The following is a 25072-nucleotide window of genomic DNA, read 5'->3' as shown; positions in this document are numbered from 1 at the left end:
CAAACCATGGCTCCTGAGAAGGTGGGCTGTATGGCATTACACCCCTTGACGCCCCTCCCCTCCCTCTGCAAGGCTCCACCCCCAAAGTCTCCAGGTTGTTTTCCTCCCGGAGCTGGCAACCCTAATTTTCCGCTCATCCCCCTTCTAGCCCATTCAGCTCCAAGCCCAAGAGGTTCAAACTTCCCTGGCGTCTATCACCCTCGCAAGGAAAGGACCCAACAGGCCCAGGTCCGGAGAGCCCGTGGCCAACGAACTGACCCGTTCCCGAAACGACAAGACATCGCGAGACTGCAGGCGAATCCTGTTTCGATTTCCGATTCCCAGAAGCCTGTGCGCGTCATCGGAGCGGAGCGGCGAGAAAGAACTACGTCTCCCAACGGCCCTTGTCGCTCTCGCTCTCGCGGTATTTTCTCCCGCTCTACCGTAGCGGGCTGGCGGAGGCGGAACGGCGCGGCGGTTGAACTGGGTCGGGATGCGCGGCGATGGCCACCTCCGCGCAAGTGCCGCTCTCCTTGGCGCCGCTGATCCGGAAACTCCGTGAGTATTGGAGTCGCCGCCCTTCCCTCGACCCTGACCGGGCGGCTGCTTCGGGCTGCCCAGGTCCTTTGACCGTCAGGTGTGAACGGGCTGTTCCGTGCGCTTAGGAGGCGGAGATATTGTATTCGCCCTTGCCCTTCCCTCCTTGAGCCACTTATTAACGAGTTTAGGCAGCTGTCTGATAATAAGTCACTTTTGGGGTTTCATCTTGGGGGTGGAATTGCCCAAATCTACCCTAGTCTGGGTGAGTGATGGTTCCCGGTTGGCGTTTGGCGACCTCGGTTCGTTTTCTTTTAGTCTTGGTAGTTTGGTTTCTAAAACAGCTGCTGGGTGAATGAGGGGCGTGTCCTTTCCTAAAAGCTAGTGTATGTTGCTTTGTTAGTGCTGAGTTGGTAAACGGCGCGGTGTCAGGTTTGTTGGAGCTGATAATGGAGCTGATTCCCCAAGGATTATTCCGTGCGCCACTCCTACCCAAGCAATGAAAACTACAAACTCAGTGGTGGTTTGCAGAGAGTTTTTTTTGTCTTAAAATAAAAATCTTTCACCATATTTGCAAATGTTCGAATACAGCATACAAGGCTGTCGATTCATTACCCCCATCTGATTCCTGGAGAGATGGAATCCTCAAGTACTGCTTCTAATGCAATGCATCTCTGTTTCTTTCTGTGCCATAAGTCTGAACTGCTGTTTCTTCTCTTAGTCTTATGCCTGCCCCCTCCCTTCAGGTCTTTGCATTCCGGTGGGTAAATGTGGGAACAAAAATTATTTTTATTGATGATGAATCTGCAGGTATGAGGCTACTAGCGCCCTATCTGTCCCTGTATACTTAGCCACAGTGATTCATGTTACAGTCACCTCCAGGATTGACTTCTATAACTTGCTGCACACAGGCCTGCCCTTGTTCTGGAAATTGCAGCTGATGCAGAAAGCAGCAGCTAGGGCCATTACTGGAACACCTTGGAGGGCCCATAGCCACCCGGTGCTGACACCGCTGCATTGGTTGTCAATTGCATACCAGATCAAGTTCAAGGTTTTGATATTAACCTTTAAGTCTATCCATGATCTGGGTCCCACATTTCTCGGATACCATCTATCTCCGTAGGTCCCCCCTCCCCCCAAATAGGGCATTGCACACTGCGGGTGCAAATCTGTTGGTGATCCCTGGTCCACAAGAAGTACATCTGGCCTCAACCAGGGCCAGGGCCCTCTCAGTCCTGGCCCTAGCCTGGTTAAGCTCCCAGACCCCCGAGCCTTTGGGGAGGGTGGTATATAAATATGAATAAATAATTTAAAAAAAGAGCTAAGGGCCCTGACGGAGCTTTTGCAGTTCCTCAGGACCTAGAAGACAGAGCTCTTCCAAAAGATGTTGTGTTGAGTCTGGGGTAATTAAGATCAGGGGCCTCTCCTCAACTCAGCCAGGGCAGCAGGCTAGCCCCTCCAAAGAGTATCACAACCACCACATTTAGGCTTGAATAGGTGGTAGATTAAGTACATGTGTCCCTAAGATTTTTCTTTCAGTGCTGAATGTCCTGTGTTTATGAAACTTGCATAAACTATAAAGGTCAAGATACCCCTGTGCAAGCACTGAGTCATGTCTGACCCTTGGGGTGACGTCCTCTAGCGTTTTCATGGCAGACTCAATACAGGGTGGTTTGCCATTCCCATCCCCAGTCATTACCATTTACTCCCCCCATCAAGCTGGGTATGCATAAACTATAACATTCCTTTAAAATGTCTTGCTTTTCAAACAGGACATCATCTGGCTGAGATCCGAGAACGAGCTCTGAAGAATATTTTATGTAAATTAGATCATAATTTGATTACATATGTTGATTTGGTTCAAGAAAAGCTGCTATTTCTGAGTCTTCTGGAATGGTTCAACTTTCCTATAGTACCGATGAAGGAAGAGGTACTTAACTTAGTGAGCATCTTAGTAAAGGTATGGATATCTATGGTGGTACATTTCTTTTTACAGGGATTCATTAGGTATCGTTAAAGATGGAAAACATTATATCCTCTTAGCCTCTTTAAGATATAAACATATCTATTTTTCAACATGGTTCAACATATGGGTGGTATAGAGAGAAGGAGTATTTTTCTTTAAACTTGGGGGACCTCCCCAAAATTTGCCAAAAAATTAAAACATTAAGTGGAGGGGAATTACTCCTGCAGGCAACTTTCCTTTGCTGACCCTCATGAATCTCTTCCTTCTTGCATGTGGGAGATGATGGAAAAACGGGAAGCTTTTGCTTAAGCAGATAGGCAGAACTGGTACTGCAGAAAAAGTAGGTGGGTAGAAGTCCCCCTAGTGCATCCTGTAGTGCATCCTGTAGTGCTGCACAGAGAAGAATGGGCAGGAGGAATGGCAGGTGGGGAAAAAGGTGAGCAGAGTGTTGAACAGCAGACAATCGCAGTGGGGCTAGAGTCAGGAGTGAGATTTTCTATTCTTGCAAGTGTGCTATAGGAAAACTGAGGAAGGGCCACTGTCAGTGTTCCCCTCAGAGTGCTGGAGATGAGGACAGGCAGTTGGGGAGAGTGGATAGAACAATGGAGGGGGGGTCAGGTGGATAAAGTTATGAGATGGGAGGCATGGAAAATAGCACAGAGATACTTCCTTTCCTATCATTTTGCCTCTGAGCGGTGGAATGGTAGGCCAAGCCACCTATCAGCCTGACCATGGGCTGAACTGAGGGTAATTGAGGGGGTGAGATGGGACTGTAGGTCCCATGGGTAGATATCTTATGCACAACTTTGAACTTTGGCCAATATAGCTTGGAACCCAGACAGTGACATAACTGGAAGGTCATATTGCTTTTATCTCAGGGATGGGTCCCTGTGCATTTGCAAGATACTTAGTCTTCAAGTATATGAGGATAACTCCTACTCAGTTAAAACAACAACAACAATGAAACAACTTGTGAATGGAGTAGCAAATTACATTATTTATAATGATGAAAGGTTTTTTTTGTTCTTGTTCTAAAAACCTCTGATTTTTATTCTATTCCAATTTAGTACCCGTCTGCTGTGCAGCAGTTGGTTGAGATTGGGGCAGTGGAATTTTTCTCCCAGCTTCGTCAAACTGTGGACCCAACTCTGCAGGCTGTGATTGATGGGATTCTAGATGGATTGTTCCAGCTGCCTTCTAATATCTGTTCTGATTACCAGGCCATGGAGAATCAAGATCAGCTTTTGCGTCGCATGGCTACTCCTGGTAAGTCATTTCATAGGAAACCACATAGTTTAATCAAGCTAGATAGATGTGGCACTTTTAAAAACTGTTCATATTTTTAATATCTGAACAAGCATGGCCATAAGTTTTTTGCAGCTCACATTTCCTGACAAAATCAGACTCTTTGGTTGTATATTGTTTTAATCCTCTTACTCTCAAAATATTGATGAGGCCGTTTACAATCAACAGTTAAAACAATAGCAGTGATGAAAAAAAGCAGCATCAATATAAGTTCTCAGCATGGCCAAATATATGGATATTTAAATCTGAAGACTTGGGCCAGGGACAAACAAGATATATCATTCCTCAAACCTGAAAAAAAAAACACTTTTGCAGGAAGAATGAAATGTCTGCAGCTTTTAAGAGATGAATGCCCTCAGTAGCTGTTGCTGGTCAACAATACTCCCAGCCATTAAGCCTCAGCTCTCAATAAAAGGCAGGGAGAGAGGGCAGGTTCCTTTCCAGGGCTGTTTTTGAGGAAAGACCAGACCCACTTGCAAATACTAGGAAACTTTTTACTTCCCAACTTGCATGACTTATCCATGGCCATCAGCTTTCCACTACTCAACAGGAGCCACTTCATGGAAGCTATCAATTAAAAGGTTTTTGAGAGAGTAAGATAGAGAAGAGAATAATGTTTGCTTCTTTTTTGGCTCCATTGTGGACAGAAGCGTGGTGGAAATCAGCAGTCCCCAACCTTTTTATCACCGGGGACCGGTCAATGCTTGACAATTTTACTGAGGCCCCGGGGGGGGGGGGTAGCCTTTTGCCAAGGGACGTCGCCGCCGTCACCTGAGCCTCTGCTCCATTTTCTTTCCCGCCGGTGCCCCTGACTTCCCACCACCTGCTGGGGGGTGCTGCCAACAGCAGCTGCACAGTGCCATGCCGAGGGGGAGCCCCAGCCATGGCGGCCGCTGGAGAGCACCAAAGGTGAGCCCGCGGCAGAGTGGCAGGGCAGCCCCCGAGGCAGCAGCCGGGGAGGAGGACAAGGAGGAGCTGCGGCCCGGTACCAACTGATCTACGGACCGGTCCCGGTCTCTGGACCGGGGGTTGGGGACCACTGGTGTAAATGATAACTTTAGCTCAGCCTTTCTCAACTTTTTACCATTAAGAACCCCCTGAAACATTCTTCAGCCTTTCAGAAACCCCAGAAGTAGAGTGATTGTGCAGAATATGGTTGGGAAGCATAGTGGTATACACACCCATCCAGGGCCCCTTCACTTCCCACCCCCTCCAGGCCCATCACTGGCCATTGGGGGGACAGGACAACATGACCATATATGGTCATAATACCTGATAAATGTTTAAGAAATTTTAAAAATATGTAAAAATTAATTAACTCCCACCCCTTCAGGAAACTCTTTCAGCTGTTAAGAAACCCTAGGGTTTCACAAAACCCTGGTTGAGTAATCCTAATCTAGTTTAAGGTGGAAGGTAGTGGTGACTGGCCCACATGTGCAGTGGCACATTTCTGAGCCATAGTTTAACTGGGTGGAGACTGTCAAGGGAAGGAAGGAGGTAAAATTAGAGACAAGGGACTGAATAAAGATGGGTGAATGATGAGGGGAAAGGGGAGAAAGAAACAGAAAAGGACATTTAGTGATGGGTTGGAGGAAATAGCATGTGGGGGATTGCATATTCTGTGCAAGTCCTTGCAGACCCCCCACTTGTACAATATATTTTGACAAAAAATAAGGGAATAATCAGCCACAACTAATTGATCGTGTGGGGAGAAATAAAAGCTTAAATGCTGCAGGAGAGGGAGAAGTGTGTTCTCTAGAGCAGGGGTAGTCAACCTGTGGTCCTCCAGATGTTCATGGACCACAATTCCCATGAGCCCCTGCCAGCAAATGCCAGCAAATGGGAATTGTAGTCCATGAACATCTGGAGGACCACAGGTTGACTATCCCTGCTCTAGATGTACTAGTATAGCAGTAGTCTATGTTTGGCTGTTCAGCTAGCCACTCTGTGCCAAATAAGGGTGTGATGTGCTTACTCTCTCCTTTTAATGTTTTAGTATTTTCCCAAGAACCTCATGCTGGGTATTTTCACAAAGGAGGAAGTAATTTACAAGAAACACCTCCAAAACAGTGTTCTGGTAAGTAACAGTGATAACTGTTCTGTAATGTCTCTCACAGAATTTCCATTAATATATCATATTATTGAGGAAGTTTGAGAAGTTGCACATTTATTACTCATTGAAAATCTGTCTATTAAAATCATTTAAGACATTATTATATTGTTTTCAATAAGGATGGGCAATTCAGCTTGGATAAACCTAAACGTACTCAAATCAATGCAGAGTTGAGTACTTATCCAAGCCAACACATCTCATCAGTTTAAATGAGCTTAATCAGAGAAGCCTAAAGTGATTCATGCTTGATTGAGCTGATTTGGCTGATTGAGAAAGAGCCAACCAAACAGCTGATCTTTCTCCCTTTGAAGCTGCAGAGAGCCCCTCACGCTTCCTCCTTGACCCCCATGGAGCCAGGTGGAGACTGGGATGAGCATTGTGGAGCGCACATGTCAGCCCTGCGCACATCCTCCCCAACCTTGCTGGGGCCAGCTGCAGACTGTTTGTGCAGGGGGGCATGGAACTGACATGTCAGCCTTACGCCTGCCGTCCCTGACCAGCCTAGGGCTGCCTTTGTATATCCCAAGCCTGTCTGCTGCCCTTTATGCACAGCCTATAAACCCCAAGCCTGTGCTGTGTATGAAGGGCTGACTGGAAGCATTTAAAGGGTCCCAGGTCCCTTTAAATGCCTTCCGAACTGCCAAAGAGGCTTCGTACTGGGGATCAGTTGTTTTTTTAACTGTTTTTTTAACTGCTATAGCCCCCTGCACTGCCCATCAAACAGTTGATCCCCAGAGAGGCTTCTCTCTGCAACAGGATCAGCTGTCTCGCAGCTGATTCGTCCAAATCGGTATGAGTTTCCCAAATTGACCAAACTCAAATCAATGTACCAAATGATTTATTTGGTTGATTCAAGTTTCAATTAATCAAGTAAACTGAAATGTACTGACTTTTTCTCCATCCATAGTTGGAAATCTTTATGTCTAGCTAGAAAGAGAATTCTCCTTCAGTGGGGGTAGTCATCTAAGCTGTTAAGCTTAGGGGTGAAAGATGGGTGAAGGATGGTCAACTGAGAAAGAATAAGAGATGGAAGGGTAGGTTGAACAACTTTGTTAAGTAGGGGCATGAGGAACTGTAGTCAAAAGGGGCTAATAGAAGGTGTAAGAGATGAATGCTGAACACCAACAGTATGAAAACCCTAACCAATCAAAGAGTAGTATCTGTCAAATTAATCGTTGGAAGTATTGCTAATTCATAACAGGATTTAAATTAACATTTCTGATGTTGCTCATTTGGTGTTCTGGGCCACCTACTTGCACACGACAACATTTTTATTTTTCCCTAATTAAGTTCATATGTAAGCTTACTTGGAAATCAGTGTTATCATTAGAAATGATGTTAAATAATTTCAAATGTTTATGGAAGATTGAAATCTGATCATGAGTATATCTGTTGAAGAAGTAATCTCTGTTGAAAACACTGAATATTCATTAGCTTTATGTTGTCCATAATGATGCACATCAAAAGGTATTTTTCTTTTTCCAGTGAAACATGGTGTGAAGTGTTTGAAATTTTCTACGTTTCCTTGGATACTGCTGACCACAACAGATAGGCATGTCCTGTCATCAAGTGAAAGGTGCATAAAAACAAATGATATTTTAATTACAGCTGTGTTGACAGTATTTTGCTACAATATGAGCATTTCATTCAAATATTCCCTTTAGGAGGCTAAATTTTGTTGAGGGGCTTCTTGAAAGGTACAAAGGTGCACCCAGTTTTTTGTTCTGCATCATAGCTTTTCTAACATTCAGGGTTTTCTTCAGCTAAAACTGGGCTCCCTGCACTGTTCCAGTGTCAGAGGTAAATGTATGAATCTGTTCCTATCTCAGCTGTTTTAAAACTATGTTGACGTGACCACCGTACCCCTTTTTAAATTCAATATTCCCTACTGCAGCAGCTTCTACTATTTCCCATTTCTGGCTCATGGATTTCAGCAGTTCGGTTAACAGTGTCTGGGGAGAAAGTTCCTTTTGCTGACTAGTCCATGCCTGGGAAATTACACCTGTGTGTTTAATTGATCCTATGTCATTTATTTGTAGAAGTGTTCTGTAGAAATAAATGAGAGCTGTGCTTAAGTAAACTTCCTCAGGACTAGGAGTAAGCTTAGGAGAGTGCCATTGCTGATGTAAAACCCATCTTGGATTTAAAAGCAAATATTTGAGTGGTCATGTATAATGGTGGTTAACTAGAGATCAGGGGCCGTGCAGGGTCTAAAACAATTCTGCAGGTTGAGGCCAAGAAAATAACAACTAAAATACTGGCCTTCCTATCTGCGAATCCACTCACCCCATCCAGTCCACTAAACCCCTCAACATCGGTTAGCCCTACCCTATTAGGGTATACATTGAAATAAAATAGTTGTTTTTTAAATTGTTTTTAATAATTGATCTGTTAATATTTTATTATAAAAGTATTACTAGTTATTACTAGATTGTTTGAAATTTTTTGTAAGTTCCCTGAGCCTGATAGGGAAGAATAGGTAGGTTGCAGGCAAGAAGCATAAAGTTAGATCTCGCTGTATTTAAGACATCTAGAAAATTCTGTGATTCAGATCTTTCTGGAAAGCTTACATCACTGGAAACTAGTAACTGTTTATTATTAGGACCTTTTATTTATAGTCTGCCTTGCTTCTTGAGATTCAAAGTGGTTTACATACTGTAAGGTAATAGCAGTCCATACAAATAGATACCTAATGAGCATGTAATAGCACTAAGATTATTGAAATCGAAATAAACATAGCATCTTTGGCATGATAAGAAGTCTTGAGATAATAAAAATGGTAGAAAATCACTATAAAGCAGTGAAGAGATGACAAGGTAATACACGCAGCAGACTGACTAATTCCTCATGTACACAGTGATGTAATCCACATTAGACGAGAGAAAAGTAGTGTGTCAGAGACTGAAAGTTGGTAGTGGTTTGTATCCTCTTTGTTTATGCACCATCAGACCTCTGCTGACTGTCCACTGGTCTTCTGTAAAACATATTGGCTACTTTGACACTATTCTGAAAAATGCTCTTGGACTCTCCCCATTGCATTGCCTGAACTCTGCATACAGATAAAATTAAAAGAAACATACCACTGATGAGAATCTGTGTTTTTAGTTCACTGAGAAGCAGTAACCCCAGATTAATATGGAGCACATGTGAGCTTCTTCAAGATGTTATCATGCAAGACTTTCCTGCAGAGATTTTCCTTCAGCGACCAAAGATTGTTCAGGTTAGAATTGCTTTTCCATCCATGTGGAATTTAAATGAATTTCATGCAAATGCTTTTGGCTTTGTAAAATTTTCCCCGTGGGAGCATTTTTTACAATTTTTAGTAAACAAAAATCTTTGCCTGGGTAACTACAGCTCACCCAAAAGTAATTGTTTTGGTTAACTAGGTATCATATAGCACATTTCTGTGTTTGATCATTTTCAGTTTGGTTCCTTTATTTTGCTTTTTCTGTTATAGCCTAGTGTTTCTTTAAGGAGTTGTGTACTATCCTCATCGTGGCTTGTGAGGTAGGGTAGGAGCTTTACTGGTGTTTGGGGGAGGGATTATTTAAGACAAATGCAGATCAGAGACTCTGACTGGCTATCAGTATGGCTGAGCCTGAATAAAAGCCAATTTTTCTTTAGCTTTTATTTGGGTTTATTCAGCCAGGGTGGCAGAAGCTGAGAGCTCCAAACAAGGTCTGTTTTTTGCACACCTGTAATATGAACCCATATCTCCCATCCTAGTCAATTTCATGACATGGGTTTTTTATAGTATACATTAAGGTGTCTTATGAAGAATAATGCTCTCAAGTTTTCAGGCATGCAGAACATGGGGCCAGTTTCTCCTGTATCACAGTTTTAAAAGTACTGCAGGAGAAGCCAAGCCAGTCCCAGGGTTGGACTGTTAGCTTTTTTAATGGCATTTTTCTTCTTGAGTCTATTAAATAAAATTTGGCTTTCCAAAATTTCCATATCCAGATTTTTCAGAAATACCTTTTTTTCTCCCCCAGATCCAATGGATCTGGACCCAAAAATGTTGGTTAATTTTTCCACACCTTATGGTAACTCATATTTCCCATCTAAGTCAGATATGCTATTTCATGTCATTGACTTTTTATAGTGTGTTTGAAGGTATCTTATGCAGCCTAATGCTGTATAGGTTTTATGGCCAAAACAAGATTGATCAAGAATCCTATGCAATTACAGGGGCATGACCACATGCAGCAGAACTAGCAGGTGAATCCCGTATAGTAGCGGCTTCCTGGTTTTCTATTATGCACTTGCTTCTCAGGGTAGTTAATACAGTCATGACTTGGAAGTCAAATTGGAGTTTTGACACTTATGCTTCTGCATATGTGGCTTGGTAACATGCCGTTGCTGAGTGTCAGTCAAGCTGCTTTCTAGGAAGCCCTTGCCTTGGGAGAGTAGCAGAGAAAATGGGATGACTGGATTAATTTGTAACTTTGTTATATTTATGCTGTGAAAGCAACATTTGAAACAAACGGCTACAAGATAGAGTATAATTATTATTTAAATAAACTTGCATGGCAGTTGTTCACTCACGTACTACTCTAATTTAATGTATCCTGCAATCATATCAATTAAGTACAAATGCATTTGGGCTATCTACTTTAATTAGGCTTTTAAATTTTCTTTTAGAGTCTTTTCTCTCTGCTAACACTGGCTTTTGGAAGAGATGGACAGTATTCTTTGGCCTTACAGGCGGTCTCATGTCTGCAGCAGTTGTGTGTCTTCTTAAGGAACCGACTTAACTTCCATAGAGATCCAAGTTTTGTCTCAAGTGACATTGGTTTGTATAAAAATTAAATCAAGATAAACTGACCCTTTGTAATCAACTAATTGTTTGATTTTCCTTAATGAAGAAGCAGGTTTGTGCTGAATACAGATAAACATTGGGAGTTCCAAGAACACCTTTTTTATTATATCTACTATTTTATTATATTATATCTACATGGGATTTGGATAAGGGCTGCATAGGGGTGGGCATGGGAGATTAAGCATTTCACTCCCATGTAACCTAATTTTTTAAAAAATGGGCAAAAGATCTCATCACTTTTTCCTTTAAAAGGCTAAAACCAGCCCAGGGTGGGATCGGGCTTCCTTCAGCCAAACCATGTGGGGACGGTTGGATTTGACATTAAACAGTCAGCCCACGCGAACTTTTTCTGTTAAAGCTTCTGATATATAGAGGCTAGTCCCTTTGCTTCCTAGGAATTCTTCTGTATCTGGGCAAAGACTCGAAGGTAAAAAGTCTAGTGAAGAGGCTGTACTCATTGATATTGTTTGACCTCCACAGCAAATTACTGATTCTTTTTCAATAGAGCAAGATGTGTTCATCCTACTCAGTTTTTTGGTATTCTTTCACCAAGAGAGTTCCCCAGTTACTGCTCGTATTTGACTATTCCTCTGTATAGGTTTGTGCTGGTGTACCGTAATGCCCTGCCATTTAGAGCAACCTTTGTCAAATTTTTTACCGTTGAGAAATCCCTGAAACATTCTTCAAGTTTTGAGAAACCTCAGAAACGGTGATTGGGAAGTATAGCTGTGTACATGTCCAACCGGGGCCCCTCTGCTTCTCACCCTTTTCAGGTCCATCATTGGCCATTTTGGGAAGGGGAGGCAGGTTGATCTGATCATATATGGTCAGATCACCCAATAAACGCTTACATTAAAAAAATATATATAGAAAAAATATATAGAAAATGAATTAACACTCACTTGTGAAACCCTTCCAGGGCTATCAAGAAGCCCTGGTTAAGAAAGCCTGGTCTAGAGTTTTGCAATGGAGGTTCCTTACAATGCCATACTTTCATAGAACATGTGATTGTAGTGCAGGAAATGTAGACACCTGTGTAACTTGTCCTTGAAAGCAATCATTTTTCCCAGCCTTGAAATCTTTCAGTTCTTCCTTTGCTCCAAAATATAGATTGTATGGTTAAATTACCTCTTTTATTAGAATAATAACTACCTTTTATGAGCAAAATTTTAAACATCTTGTTAGGTTTTTGCAGGTGTTCAAATGTGGTCTAGCTTTTTCTGTATTTTTGGTAATCTGCTTAAAACTACTGTTGCTTTTTGACCCAGGGTTTTTACAGCAGGTAGAATGATCTCATTGTTTTCCCAGGTGTGGTTCCATTATGCAAATCTGCTGCTGGGTTCTTTTAAGTTATTTTTTCCCTATTCTGGGAGAATAAAAGGTGGTATATAAATGAAGCATATAAATATATTATTCTGGTGTGCTTTTATCTTTGATTATCTTTGATTTTATAGATGGATGATGGGGTTTGTAACTGAGGTATTTATTTTTTTCTGAGGTAACTGCTTAGAAGGGATTATTGCTGAACATGAGCATAAAATATTTAAATTATTACCATACTAATTGTTAAATTCTTGTGACAGAAGCTTGATTGATATTATACTGTTTATGTAAGGTATGGCTTCCCAGAATTCCTCCATGTCATACTCTCAAGAAGCCAGACAGTTCTCTCAGTCTCAGAATCCATCTCCTGGAAGCAGCAGTCCTCGGCCATCAGTGATAGGGCGGACGGGTCAGCGTCCCAGAGGGGATGGTCAAGACTGGGATGCAGCATCTTCCAGGTGAGGCAGTTGATATTAAGTATTTCTTATAGGGCGGGGAATTAATTTAATTTTGATCGTCTTTGGTACGGGGCATCTCCGTAATCCAGGCACAGATAGCATGCATCATCTGAGGCCACATTGGACATTACTTGCTCTGGCCTCAACCAAAGACCTGGTGGAAGAGATTTGTTTTACAGGCTTAGAAATCCCACAGTGCTTACACAATGCCCAGTGTTAATGTATATGACTCTCATGACTTTGTTGACCCCTTCTGCTACTACCACTGCTGTATTGTTGGAACCGAAATCTGAGTGGAATGGCCACATGATCTGCAGCCTTCTGTAGGTGGTTAAAGCAATACAAAATATCAAACATTGCAGCAGATTATGTGGAGATGCCTTGACTCATATATACATCAGATTGTGGTTGACAGTGAAACAGTTAGGAAGTAGATGGAAGCACATGTATGTTTCTGGTATCTTAATACAAATACATTATTTATTCATGTATGTATATATGTACGTATTTATTTATTGTTTGAATGTATTGACCACCACTCCCAGGCCAAGTCGGCTCATGGTGGTTTACAATAAAACCTGCAGTAAAACATGAATAAAATACAGTTATAAATCCCCTGGCAGCTTAACTCCCTCCCAGTCCACCAGTCCTGCATGGGCCAGAGTATCCCGCCCACTGCACACACTGCTTTGATGGTGGGGGGGGGGGGAGGACTCCTGCCTAGCTGTTTAGGGCATCCTGAGGAGGGGCCCAGTTACTTCCACAGCCTGGCCTCAACAAAATGACTGGTGGAAGAATTCCATCTTGCAGGCCCTGCAGAACTGTGACAGCTCCAACAGGGCTCTGAGCTCTTCTGGGAGCTCATTCCACCAGGTCGGGGCCAGGACACACCTCCCATGGGCCGGGGACCAAGAAGAAATTCAAACCTGCCAAGCAAGGAGCCCTGTGAGGGGCATAAAGAGACAGGTGGTTCCTCAGATATGCAGGGCCCAGACTGCAAATGGCCTTTTTGCTCATGAGATGAAGCAGTTCTGAATGTTATTGACTCTGACTCAGTATAAAGTAGTAAAAGTCTCATCTTGCTAAAGCAGTATCAAGTAGTGCTTATGCCCCCTTAGAGATCATGATAGAAGCCCCTTTTAGCTGAAGGTGAAGCCATTATTGCTATACCTTTGCTTAATTTTATCTGACAAATGAAATCCCATATGAAAAGAAGAGTTGTGGCTTTTTGCACAATTCATTTCTTGCATAAAGCCTTCATTGTGCTGTGGGAATTTTATGCTGTGACTCATTGTCGGGGAAGGGGGTTAAGAAAGGGGTGCTATGGTGGATATCTGACAAATCCCACCCTCCTACTCCCCAAGGAATTTGTCACACCATGTTTTTCAAATCATTTGAGTCACTGATATTGATGAGCAGTGGGATGCATTTCGTATTCTAATGTTGCAGTTGTTTCCCTTTTGTAGTGGAAGCAGTGGCCATGCAAATGTCAACTCCAGAGTGTATTCACCTTTAGATGTGGGCTATATGGACCTGCCAGAACTGGAGAATGAAAACTCTTTGGAATTACAATTTGAGCAGCTTAGTCTTCCTCAGTTCTCTGTGGCCGTCTTGGCACATGCTGTACCTCTTCTAAGAACAGGTAACTGAAAGACCAGCAATATTTTACCTCGCTTGAGGTAGTCTGGAAGTTCTGTGCCATTAGGAGACTTTTTTCTTTTCAAAAATTTTTGTAAAGTGTTAAAATTATCTAGAGATGCATGGAGTAGGGATAGGCAGTATGGGCAGATTTGGCTGCATTGAATGTTGGGAAGCTACAGGTCTGTCTTAGAGCCTGCTTTGTTAAGAACCAGCTTAGTAGTTAAGAGTGGCAAACTCTAATTTGGAGAACCCATTCCTCCACATGGAGCCAGTTGGGTGACCTTGGGCCAGTTATTATTATTATTATCATTATTATTATCTTTCGATTTATTGCCCGCCACTCCCTTACGGCTTGTGGCGGGTTACAACATTTTAAAACCCTCAATAAAATCCATTAAAATCCCTCAACAACAATTACAATATAACATTATCGGTTAGCAAGCTAACCTGGCAAGATAGGCTAATCAACCTCCCCCTCCTACTACAAGCAGGTAGAGAGGGGATACTGATGGTACTAATCCCCAATCTCAATCCCAGGTCCCGGGTCCCCGGGGGGGGGGCATAGATGTTAGCCTCGGCCTCAGTTACTGTTCTCTCAGCACCACTTACCTCTTAGGGTATCTGTTCTGGGGAGAAGAAGGGTAGGTGATTTGAGACTCTTTTGAGTAGTAAAAAGCAATGTATAAAAACAGCTCTTGTAATTAGAAGAAAAGAGACTGTCTGGAAATCCATTAACAACAACCCTGAAGGACGGGCAACAAAGAGCCAAGGTTACCTGGGTGTACGATTTATATACAATACATTGGAAATAAACAGCTGCCCCTCCTGTGAATTTTTGGCAGCAAACTTGTTGAATAGCCACAGACTTATGCAGCCACTGCTTTGAGCTGCCATCTTAAAGAGAATAGTTCTACTAGCTGCTATTGGTTTTTAATCTCGTAACAGATTCAAATGCCTTTTTTTTCAGTTAGCTGCCATGGCTAATAGGAGACATTTCCATTGTCAAGTCAAAATGGGGAGATAAGAGGCTTTTGATGGGTGGAGCCAAAGAAAGGTGCAGTTGCATAGAAAGATGCATGGATTATAATCAGCCTATGCCAGCTGTCAGCATGAAATATCTCTTGGTTGACTATAATATAGTGACATTAAATAGCTGCCATGGTGCCTGGAGTACTATCAGAGAGAGTAGAAAACTGAGCTGGAGGGATCCACTTAATACTTGGAATGGCTCTGAATCTGTCAGTCCATGACTTTTCAAAGCCTTCCCTTGGTCAAGAAAAATAATGTATAGTTCAAAGGTTTTCTAGATTGCCAAGGCTAAATGGGATTAGATGCTGAGCAACTCAGATAAAACACAAGAAAGTGATGTTTAGAACTTTTGAATGCTTTGTAGCAAGGAAATTAAGTTCTCTAACCTTCACATGTGAATTCTTAGGTAACAAGAGAATGATCATGCAAGTCCTTGAGTTGCTTGCTGAAGACCTGCTGCTTATTGTGGATGCTATATCAGAAAATGTTTGGGAGGAAAGCAGTCTCTTCGGACTAGAACTTGTGAGTGTTCTAAGTTAAAGATGTATAAAAGCTTCCTATTTGTTTTTTTTAAGGAATGATCTTTTAATTTCTAGCTAATATATGATCATGACGTTAGAATGGGAAATCTTGTTATTTCAGTGCATAAAATATTTGGTTATTGGGATTGCAGTCCTGAGGGGTGAAGTGGTTGCTATTTCAAAGTTATATCAAACTGCTAGAAGCTCTGCTGATGTTCTCCATCAGGCTGCTAGAAGCCCTGATGATTCTTTCTACAGGAATTTTGAACGGAGAGTCTCGTGTCAATGAATTTATCTATTTTGATCTTTTAGCACATAATTTGGAAGCATTTTATAATTTGTTTAATGTTTCTACTGTGAATTAAATGTGAAATATTTAGGGATTCCTCCTCTTGGATGTATACATTAACATGGCAATTTTCTCATTGCCTCGATTGTAGGGGTGGGAGTGGGTTGGTTTTTCATCCGACATCTTATGAGTTTTTAGAGTCTTTTAATGGGGAGTTTTAATGGTTTTTTAAAGTGTTGTTAACTACCACGAGCCTCAGGGAAGTGGCGGGATATTAAATAAATAAATAAATAAATAAATAAATAAATTAGGGGGCTTGCATGTATTAGCAAAGCTGAGAGAAATGCTGTAAAGCAGTGGTCCCCAACCTTTTTATCACCGAGGACCACTCAACGCTGGGGACCACTCACCGGGGACCACTCAATGCCTTTTACTGAGGCCCAGTGGGGGGCGGGGTAGTTTACTCCTCTACTCTCAACCACTGCCCTAGCGCTCTCTGATCGCTATGGTAATGTTTAAACATCACTTCAAAATAAGGTACAGACACGCCACAACAATGAACATAAGGAACATTTAATTTTCATGGAAATTTTAACTCATGACAATGACAAATCAATGGGAACCCTGAGCTTGTTTCTCTGCAACGAGACAGTCCCATCTGGGAGTGATGGGAGACAATGACACCCGAAGTGTGTTGTAAAGGGCCGGGGGGGGGGATGAACAGAAGGGCCAGGGGGGGGGAGAAGGCGTCCTTCGGGGCCCACCTCCAATTAGTCGAAGGACCACATGTGGTCCGTGGCCCACAGGTTGGGGATCGCTACTGTAAAGGGTCTATATTCCTAAGAGAGTCGCTCAAGTTAGACATCTCACAGTTGAGATATCAGACTTAAGAGGCATTCACATCCTTCAGGGATCAATGGCCACGTAAGGGGAAGAGAACACCATTTCAATGAAGATGGGGGTGGCGGGATACTTGAAGGATAGCTGCTGGGCAGCAGCTGTAGTGGAAGGTGATACTGGCAGAGGATTTTTCACAAGCAACGTCAGTGCCACACCAGTTAACCCCAGTTAGTACTTCACAGAAGAAGGCAATGGTCAGCCACTTCTGACCAATTCTTGCCTCAAAAGCTCTATGATGAGACAATCGAAAACAACAACAAAACAGTGCTGGAAGATGGAGCCCTCAGGTCAGGTGGCACTCAGGGAGCTACGGAGGAGGAACTGGGGACTAGTTCTACTCTTGATGATGCAACTGAATTAAAGCCAAAAGGATGTGCAGTTGTTGATGTGAATGGATTTAAAAGGAAAATCCAAAGCTGTTTTGACACACAGTAGAAACAAGGAATGTGAGAAGTCTGAATCAAGTTAATCTTGAAATCATAAAATGAGAAGGTGGAATGGTTAAAACATTGCAATGCTGAGAATGTGAACTAGAGTAGATCGCATTAGGACATTTCAGTCAGAAAACTGCAAGGTACTCTACTCATTGAATGACAAATAGGGAAGGAAAAGGAATTAATAGTGAGGAAAGATGTAGCATAGGCAGTTGGTGGGCTATAAGGCAAGGTCTGACTGAATAATATCAATCAGACTTCATGGAAAGCCTGCCAATTTAACCATAATTCAAGTTTACGCTCCAACTAAAGATGCTGATGAAGAACAATCTGAAAGCTTTCATGCAAATGTCCAGGAAGAAATTGATCACACATTTAAGCAAGATGTGCTAATAGTCACAGGTAACTGGAAAGCAAAACCAGGAAGCAAACCAATTGTTGGAAGATTTGGGCTAGCACAATATGAAGCATGAGAGCAATTTGTAGAATTTTGCAAGGACAATAATTTGTTCATTGCAAATGTTTCAGGCAACCAAATTAATGTTTTTAATACGAGGACAGCACTGAGCAGACAGTATAAAAATCAAGTAGATTACATGATTGGAAATAGAAGATGGAGAAGCTCTATTCTTTCTGCTAAAAAAGACCAGGAACAGATTATGGTACAGACCATGAAATGTTAATATTGAAAATTAGAAAAATGCTGAAGAAGGACACCAAAACATTGATAATAATGACAAAATACAGCTTAAGGAATGATCCTGAATAGTTTAAAGACTAAAGATCCGAATTACTATGTTCAAGTGAATATGAATCTTAAGAAATATGGGTTGAAACCTGATTTTATCACAAACGAATGCACAAAGTCTATTCATGTAACCAAAAGAAAAAACTTGGATGACTGATGATAGCTAAAGAAAAGAAACAAAGGATAGCTAAAGAAAAGAAACAAATTAAAAGGTTATAGAAACAAAATCAAAAGTCTAAATGCAGAGTTCCAGCAACTCACACACAGAGACAAAGAACTGTTATAATAGTGTAAAGAAAGAAATGACAGATATTCAAGTTGGATTAAAAAAAGGAAGAGGCACTGAGATCATAGGATACTGTCTCAATTTTGTATAACCATTATTGTTCTCTGTACAAATATCAGACATAGAAGTTAAAGTAGTTTTATTTTGGAATGTCCTTTGAACGTGTAGAACAGCCCCTCTCAACCTTTTTATTGCTGAAAAATCCCTGAAATATTTTTCAGGCTTTGAGGAATCCCTGAAGTGCTGTCAGCAGGCCACACCTACCTGCCCTACCCCCGGAAGTCACATGTTACCAGTAGTGACATCACCCAGACACTTCAAAATATGTGACATCACCAGGCCAGTCTCACAGCACAGGAAGTGGCAGCACAGAAATACTTTCAGATGATGTCTGAACAGAGCCATACCTGCATTCTGGATTGGCTACCAGTTTGCTCTTATTGACCAAAGGAAACTTGCAGTGGAAGCCTGCAAAAATGGCACTTGATCACCTCCACCCCCACACACCAGAAACAGGGCTGGAACAGAAGTGATGCCCCGTTCACCCTTCCCCCCACAGTTAAGCTAAAATGAGAGCACTTACCTTTCTTTACTCTAGTCACTACCATATGTGACAAGCCTTGGCCAGCAAGGGTTTATATGGCTGGGACTCCTTCCCCCCCCCCCATGCCTGTCATTGGTCATTTTGGGGGGGGGATAGACATGATCTTATATGGTCATATCATCCAATTTTTTTTTTAATTAATAATTTCCCACACAATTGGTTAAACCCTTCTCGGGCCATTGCAAAACTCTAGGGCAGGGGTAGTCAAACTGCGGCCCTCCAGATGTCCATGGACTACAATTCCCAGGAGCCCCTGCCAGTGTTCGCTGGCGGGGCTCCTGGGAATTGTAGTCCATGGACATCTGGAGGGCCACAGTTTGACTACCCCTGCTCTAGGGCTTCATCAAACCCTGGTTGAGAATGGCTCCTGTAGCGGGTAGCCTCTCTTGGGCATGTTTATCTTTTAAGGGTGGCATAATAACTCCTGGATGTATTCTTGGCTGTCTTAATTTTTGTTAAGAACACTAACTGGTCATTTCCTTTCTATTTGCAGAAAGAAAAGCTGCTTATAGTACTAGATTCATTGGGTGATACGATTTCTTACCACCAAAGTAATGTGGAATCAGGGGTAGCAGATCCTCAGATATTGCACCACAGAATGGCGTTCATTAGTGTTTCAATTTTCACCGTTCGACTGCTGCAAATGCTTCTTCCCGTAGAAAAGGTAAGAGGCCATTTTCCCTATTCAGCCCTGTGATCAAGTCTACTGTAAAAATAAGCCAAATATAATAACAGTAATTTGAAAAATTATCCTTTTGAACTTTGGGCAGGCGGCTTTGTATTTGGGATCTGTCAAACAGAGATGCAACCTCGTAAATCTTTTGAGTGTAGTATGTAATTTTAATTCTCAGAAAATATTTTAAATGTCAAAATCTTTCATTTTTGTTTTGTGCCCTTGTAACACCTTCGGAGTATTGGGTATGTGCATTTTGAGAACTATGCATTCAGAAATAGTAGATTAAAAAAATTGAGAAGTCTGTGAATGTATGGAATTAGTACATTGTGTTTTGAGTTCAGAGTCATCCCAGAGGCAGAAGCAAGTATTCTAAGCTGCAGAAGCAAGTATACTGAGGTGGGCATCAAAGGGCCCCATTTCATACATAGCTTTGTGAAGTGCATTTTTAAAATTTAATCTCTAATATTGGTATATGATTTGAAGTGTTCCATTTTGTTCAACAAGCAGAGAACAAAAGACCAGCTGAAGAAAGGCTGCTTTCTTTGTCTCCGTTTTGTTCAACCCATTGTCTCAGATTTTCCAGCTATGACTGTCTAAATCTCTGCTGTATTTTATTTTATTCTCTGTGTCAATTATGCATTACCATGATGCAGTTTTTATAACTCGGAATTGTATAATGCTTCTGCAATTTTATAAAAGGCTGGTAAATGTAGGCTTGATACCCTTGTCTGCCATCTGGTGGTTAAAGAAAAGAGCAATGTTTGATTTATGCTTCAATTAGGCTAGTACAGATTTAGGATTATTTCACATTGTATCTCTTCTGCATAGAAATAATGGTAAAATATTATGTGAAACAGTCTGTCCCTTGAGCCATGCTGTTATCTGTGGAAATAAAGGTTTGGGGTTTTTTTATATAGATTTCTAGCTGGTGTATCTACAACATTGGGTACAGAAAAGGCCTTTTTTTGGTGTGGAAAGCTTAGTAAATGGCATAATACCAGAGTCCTGCACCTGTTCATTTTATCTTTCTGAGAGTTGGGAATTAGAGTCTTTAGATATTAATGTGTAGGAGGGAAGTGAAACGGAGAATGCTGTTCCGTAATGATCGGCCCAGAATTTATGGGGTTTATCTTGAATTGTGCTCAGAGTTCAAAGATAGCATAACAGTATGTTGGTTGTGAACTAACACCTAAATTAGATGCACTGCCACAATTTTTGAACTCATTTCCCATTCTCTGTCTTGTAAAAAATCTGAATTACATAGTACAACAATGACAACCATGACCAGTTACTAGACATCTGATTGAATCAGTTATTTGTTCTGTATCCTATACACAAGTTTTCTCAGATCTGGAAATCAGTTTTCTTTGAAGGAATTGTTTATGTTTTAAAAGGCAGGCAAATTATCAAGTTAAAAATCATTAGCTTGTGTACCTCTTCTCCATTATTTTCTGCTTTCTTCCTTTAGGCCAGCAAAATTTTACCAGAAAGTTTACTGGGTGCTTTATTTGTCCTTTCTGTGGACATGCCTTTCTCTCTGGAATATCCAAGCATTCACGACTCAGTCACAGCCTATTTGGAGCAAATGAATTCTGAGAACTACAGTACCTATAAGCAAGCTTCAGAGCTTGCCTATTCAATTGAATGCACCTGTAACTTTATGCTGGATGTTGACAAAGAGGTAGGAAACATCTAAATCTGGTAACTGAGATGGTTTAGCGAATGCTTATAGGCATAAACATTGTTGTGTTGTATACCATTAGTATTGACCAGTGTATTAGTAAGATAATTTCTGTTTAAAATATTCTCTCTAGCCCCACCACAAAAACTACCTCAGTTCATCTAACACTCATCGTCAACTTTTTTTTTTGAAAGATCAAATGTTGTAATTCAACATGGTAAAAAAGAGAACTTCTGTGAGGCAATAGTATGAAAAGCTAACATAAATAGATGTTAAATACCTGAGCACATTTTTAATGTATCAAGTGACTTTAAGGTGACAGCTGTGTATGATTAAACATTATCATAGAATCATAGAGGTGGAAGGGGCCATACAGGCCATCTATGTGGATAATATTGATATTTATCCACCATATTATTAGCAGACTTTTTATGATCAATATTTTTGTGGCTGAAACATTATTCTTAGGTTATGAACTGTAAGTTGTATTACGCCTTCTATACCATGTATCTGTACTTGCTTGTTTAGGGAGAAAAGAATCTTTTTGATTTATTGGAGCTGGCAGAACAAGCCCTTAAAAGTCTTCCTTATCATCAGTACTTTCCCCTGCTCCAGAAATTTATAAAACTTTGCTCAGACATGTAAGTATGACATTTCCCCTCATTTCAGAGAATATATTCTTTTGCTTAGAATCCTGTGCCACTGCTCAAGATGGAGAAGAGGAGTTACTTTTTGTAGTCAAGATGTTCATTATACGTTTACCCAATTAAAAGTAATGTATGTATATGTCAACACTTTGTCAGGAACAGTCATGGGTGTTTTGTTATAGTGGACATGGTTTTACATAGCCGCATAAAGAAAACTCATGCCTCTACCTCTAGGAGCCGGAAAATTAAGCTTGAACATAAGAGGACAAATTGTCCAATGTACAAATTGGCTAAAGAGGCCAGAATATTTCAGCTCAGCCTTAGAGAAAAGATTCATGAGCTTAATGATAAATGGACTTGGAATTAAAGCCATAAGCAGCCATGCTAGTTACACCTAACACAATGAAAAAAAACAGGTAGCTAAATAAGTTATGGAAACACCTGAGCACTTGCTTTCCCAAGAAAATCTCTGTTAATGATTTGATCCTGTATTGAATTATTTCTGTTTGAAGATGGAAGTCTGCTCAAACTAGCCCATTCCTGCAAAATGAGAGCCAGAAGCTTCTCCTTCATCTGTTGTCCCATCCTGTGCTGAATGTAAGAAGTAAAGCCTATAGCTTCTGTTCTGAAATGGTAAAGGTTAGTATTCAAAGTGGCCTGTGATTTGTTCAGGACACTCCCTCCCTCGCAAAACAAACAAACAAATAAAACCAATGCATTAATTCTGTGTTCACTTGTGTTTCCATTTAATAATCTTACAAAAGAACACTTTGAGAAAAGCTGCCTTAGTAGTGTTGAGCTGGTATTCCATGATTTGCCACATGAAATTAGGCTTGTTAAATGTTAACGTTTCCTATGTATTTTTTAGCTATCAGTCAAGAGAGGATGTGTTTTACTGGGTAGGGTTCTTCTCTATCTTTCTACTGAATCATCTTGATTTGTAGTACCCCTTAGTCAATACTTTTCACTCATGGTAGAAAAATAAGACCAGCATGGAGAGCTTATGTAAACTAGTTTTTGAGTCAGATGAGGGTAACTAGGATTTGCATTCCTGCTCGGGTCCTGAAGCTTACTTGATGGCCTTGGGCCTGTCCACTTTCTCTCATACTTGCATACCTTATTGAGTGGAGGACCCTTTTCACGTATGAGCTCCTTGAAAGAAGTTGTGAGGTATTTGTAAATTAACACTTGTAAGTGAAATGCTTGACCTTGTGCTCCATCTATGGAATGTGAAGGCAGTACTGGTTACAAAACTGACTTGATAACCTAACTCTCTTTTCCCCCACCTCAGGAACACTTAGGCATTCATAATACTGCTAAACTCACTTCTTCAGTCTGCCATGAAGTACATTTCTTGCTTCATCCTAAAGTTCTCCATGAAATCTGTAGCTTTGGCCTTCAAGATTCTCAACATGAGGTACATATTTTTGTACGTTATAACTGAGTGGATCTATATGTTAAAAGGAATGGTTTTCTTCAGAGAAACAATTACTATAGGCAGTATTAGGAGAAGGCTGTCAAGGAAGAATTGTTATAGCATCTTAATGGAACTACAGTTTTACCAGCAGAGGGGAGTTGTGATACTTTTTGGCCTCAAGTATCATTCAGGAGACTTAAGATGGAAGAGATCTGACAAGGAGTTCATCCATAGCTTTTCTGTAGTCACTGCATTTGAGGGGTTTGGGAAGGGCAGTGAAGATGAAAAGACCCCCGATACATTCAAAGCAATATGTTGCCTTTTACCGTATTCGAGACTGTTGGTCTTTGAAAACAGTTGGTCTTTGAACACAGTAGCATGCTGTTTTTGACACACAAGAAAGCAGATTTCTTCATCTAAGGTTGTGTAGTTGGCAGAGGCTATATGGAGACTAGAGGAATTGGCAGTAATGATGGAAGGAGACTAGAAAGTTGCTCTTAACCGCTGAACAGTCTGCCTTGAAATGTTTGCTAGCCACATAATTTTTTTGCCTAAGCTGTGGAAAGGCAGTCAGGAAAGAAATGCTCACCACCACTTAAGCACTTCTTTCACTTTTTAGCCTTCAGCAGAAGTTCCTAAAAACATTTGAAACTTATTTGCAGTTTTGACTACTAGAGATCTCAAAGCTGAGATTTCTTAGGGGGCCAACTCTGTTCTCAGCAAGAAACCTGCAGCATGAAAACACAGAAATATGGCAGTTCTGCCGAAATGTATTCCTATAATGCTCTGTTGGGCTGTGGGGAGCAAACAAAGGCAGCTTTCTATAACTGCTCCTTTCCCCTCACCTTGCACACTGTGAATGTCTTGCCTAAATCTTTTCCGTAGGGGTGAGGGGTGGGGGCTAGGTTTATCCGTCCTTGTCACTGCCGTACCATGCGCAGTTCTTACATTCTAGTTGAAGATTATTTGTTGCACGCAGGCAGGAGGCTCATTATAGTATTTCACCACAGCCATTGTTTTCTTTTAAAGCACAAGAACTATTTGATGTGCAGTCCTGAGGCACAGCCTAATTTCTGTTTCTGACACCAACAAATTGGCTTGGCTGCTCTTTATTGTCCTCTCTTATCTTCTCTCGTTAAAGCAGGTATCCTCAGCTGCCACGTTTATGCTGATGTATCTTCTTCAGGGCCGATTGATGATGACACCAATGACCTGGAACAAGTTTATTGAAGCCCTCTATCCCGTTGTTCCAATTCTTCAGGTAATCTCAGGTTTTTGAAGCACAGTTTATCTTGAAGTACACTTAATTGCTTTGCCAATAGGAGCAGCCCTGGCATTCCACAGTGGAGGAAATATATATGAGCATGACAACCAAGCAAATAAGGGGGGAGGAGAGTAATCGATGCACCTGTTTGCAGGTGTTATGGGTGAGTACTGGAGAGATACATAGTATTAGGTTTTTTAAAATAAGGGTCCGAGATGGATGTTTCCCTAAACAATCTGTCATTCCCATTCTTCCTGATCTTCTAAATTCTTGACAATGATGAATCATGTGAGGAATCATTCTTGTGCCTCTTGAAATTCCTTGACAGTTGAAACAGCTTTGGGAGTCATCATAACAAATAAAATCATGTCCATGCTTCAGACAACATCTGATTGGCCCTGTGGGGGAGGATCCTCACCCCCAGCCACTCAGAGG

The 25072-nt window shown here is 41.4% G+C and overlaps 1 protein-coding gene across 4 annotated transcripts in view; it reads left to right on the top strand.

Annotated features, from left to right (window-relative positions):
* Positions 1–323: 323 nt before the first annotated feature.
* RTTN (rotatin) overlaps positions 324–25072 on the top strand; it is a 98884-nt gene continuing 74135 nt past the window's right edge. The window contains exons 1-17 of one of the 4 annotated variants that reach the window (XM_077352870.1): positions 324–537; positions 2289–2476; positions 3550–3748; positions 4634–4696; positions 5784–5864; positions 7386–7476; positions 9006–9120; positions 10542–10692; positions 12335–12500; positions 13967–14142; positions 15577–15692; positions 19446–19616; positions 21097–21309; positions 21838–21950; positions 22469–22595; positions 23248–23373; positions 24518–24634. In XM_077352870.1, the coding sequence (XP_077208985.1) occupies positions 483–537; positions 2289–2476; positions 3550–3748; positions 4634–4696; positions 5784–5864; positions 7386–7476; positions 9006–9120; positions 10542–10692; positions 12335–12500; positions 13967–14142; positions 15577–15692; positions 19446–19616; positions 21097–21309; positions 21838–21950; positions 22469–22595; positions 23248–23373; positions 24518–24634 (2268 nt within the window). In that variant the 5' untranslated portion in view covers positions 324–482. Of the gene's footprint in view, positions 538–2288; positions 2477–3549; positions 3749–4633; positions 4697–5783; positions 5865–7385; positions 7477–9005; positions 9121–10541; positions 10693–12334; positions 12501–13966; positions 14143–15576; positions 15693–19445; positions 19617–21096; positions 21310–21837; positions 21951–22468; positions 22596–23247; positions 23374–24514; positions 24635–25072 lie in introns of all 4 variants that reach the window. The other 3 variants (XM_077352869.1, XM_077352872.1, XM_077352871.1) reach the window with 3 other exon arrangements.

This window comes from Paroedura picta, chromosome 9 (genome assembly GCF_049243985.1).
Source record: "Paroedura picta isolate Pp20150507F chromosome 9, Ppicta_v3.0, whole genome shotgun sequence".
In the NCBI taxonomy this organism is placed as follows: Eukaryota; Metazoa; Chordata; class Lepidosauria; order Squamata; family Gekkonidae; genus Paroedura; species Paroedura picta.
This window is presented reverse-complemented; position numbering and strand designations above follow the sequence as displayed.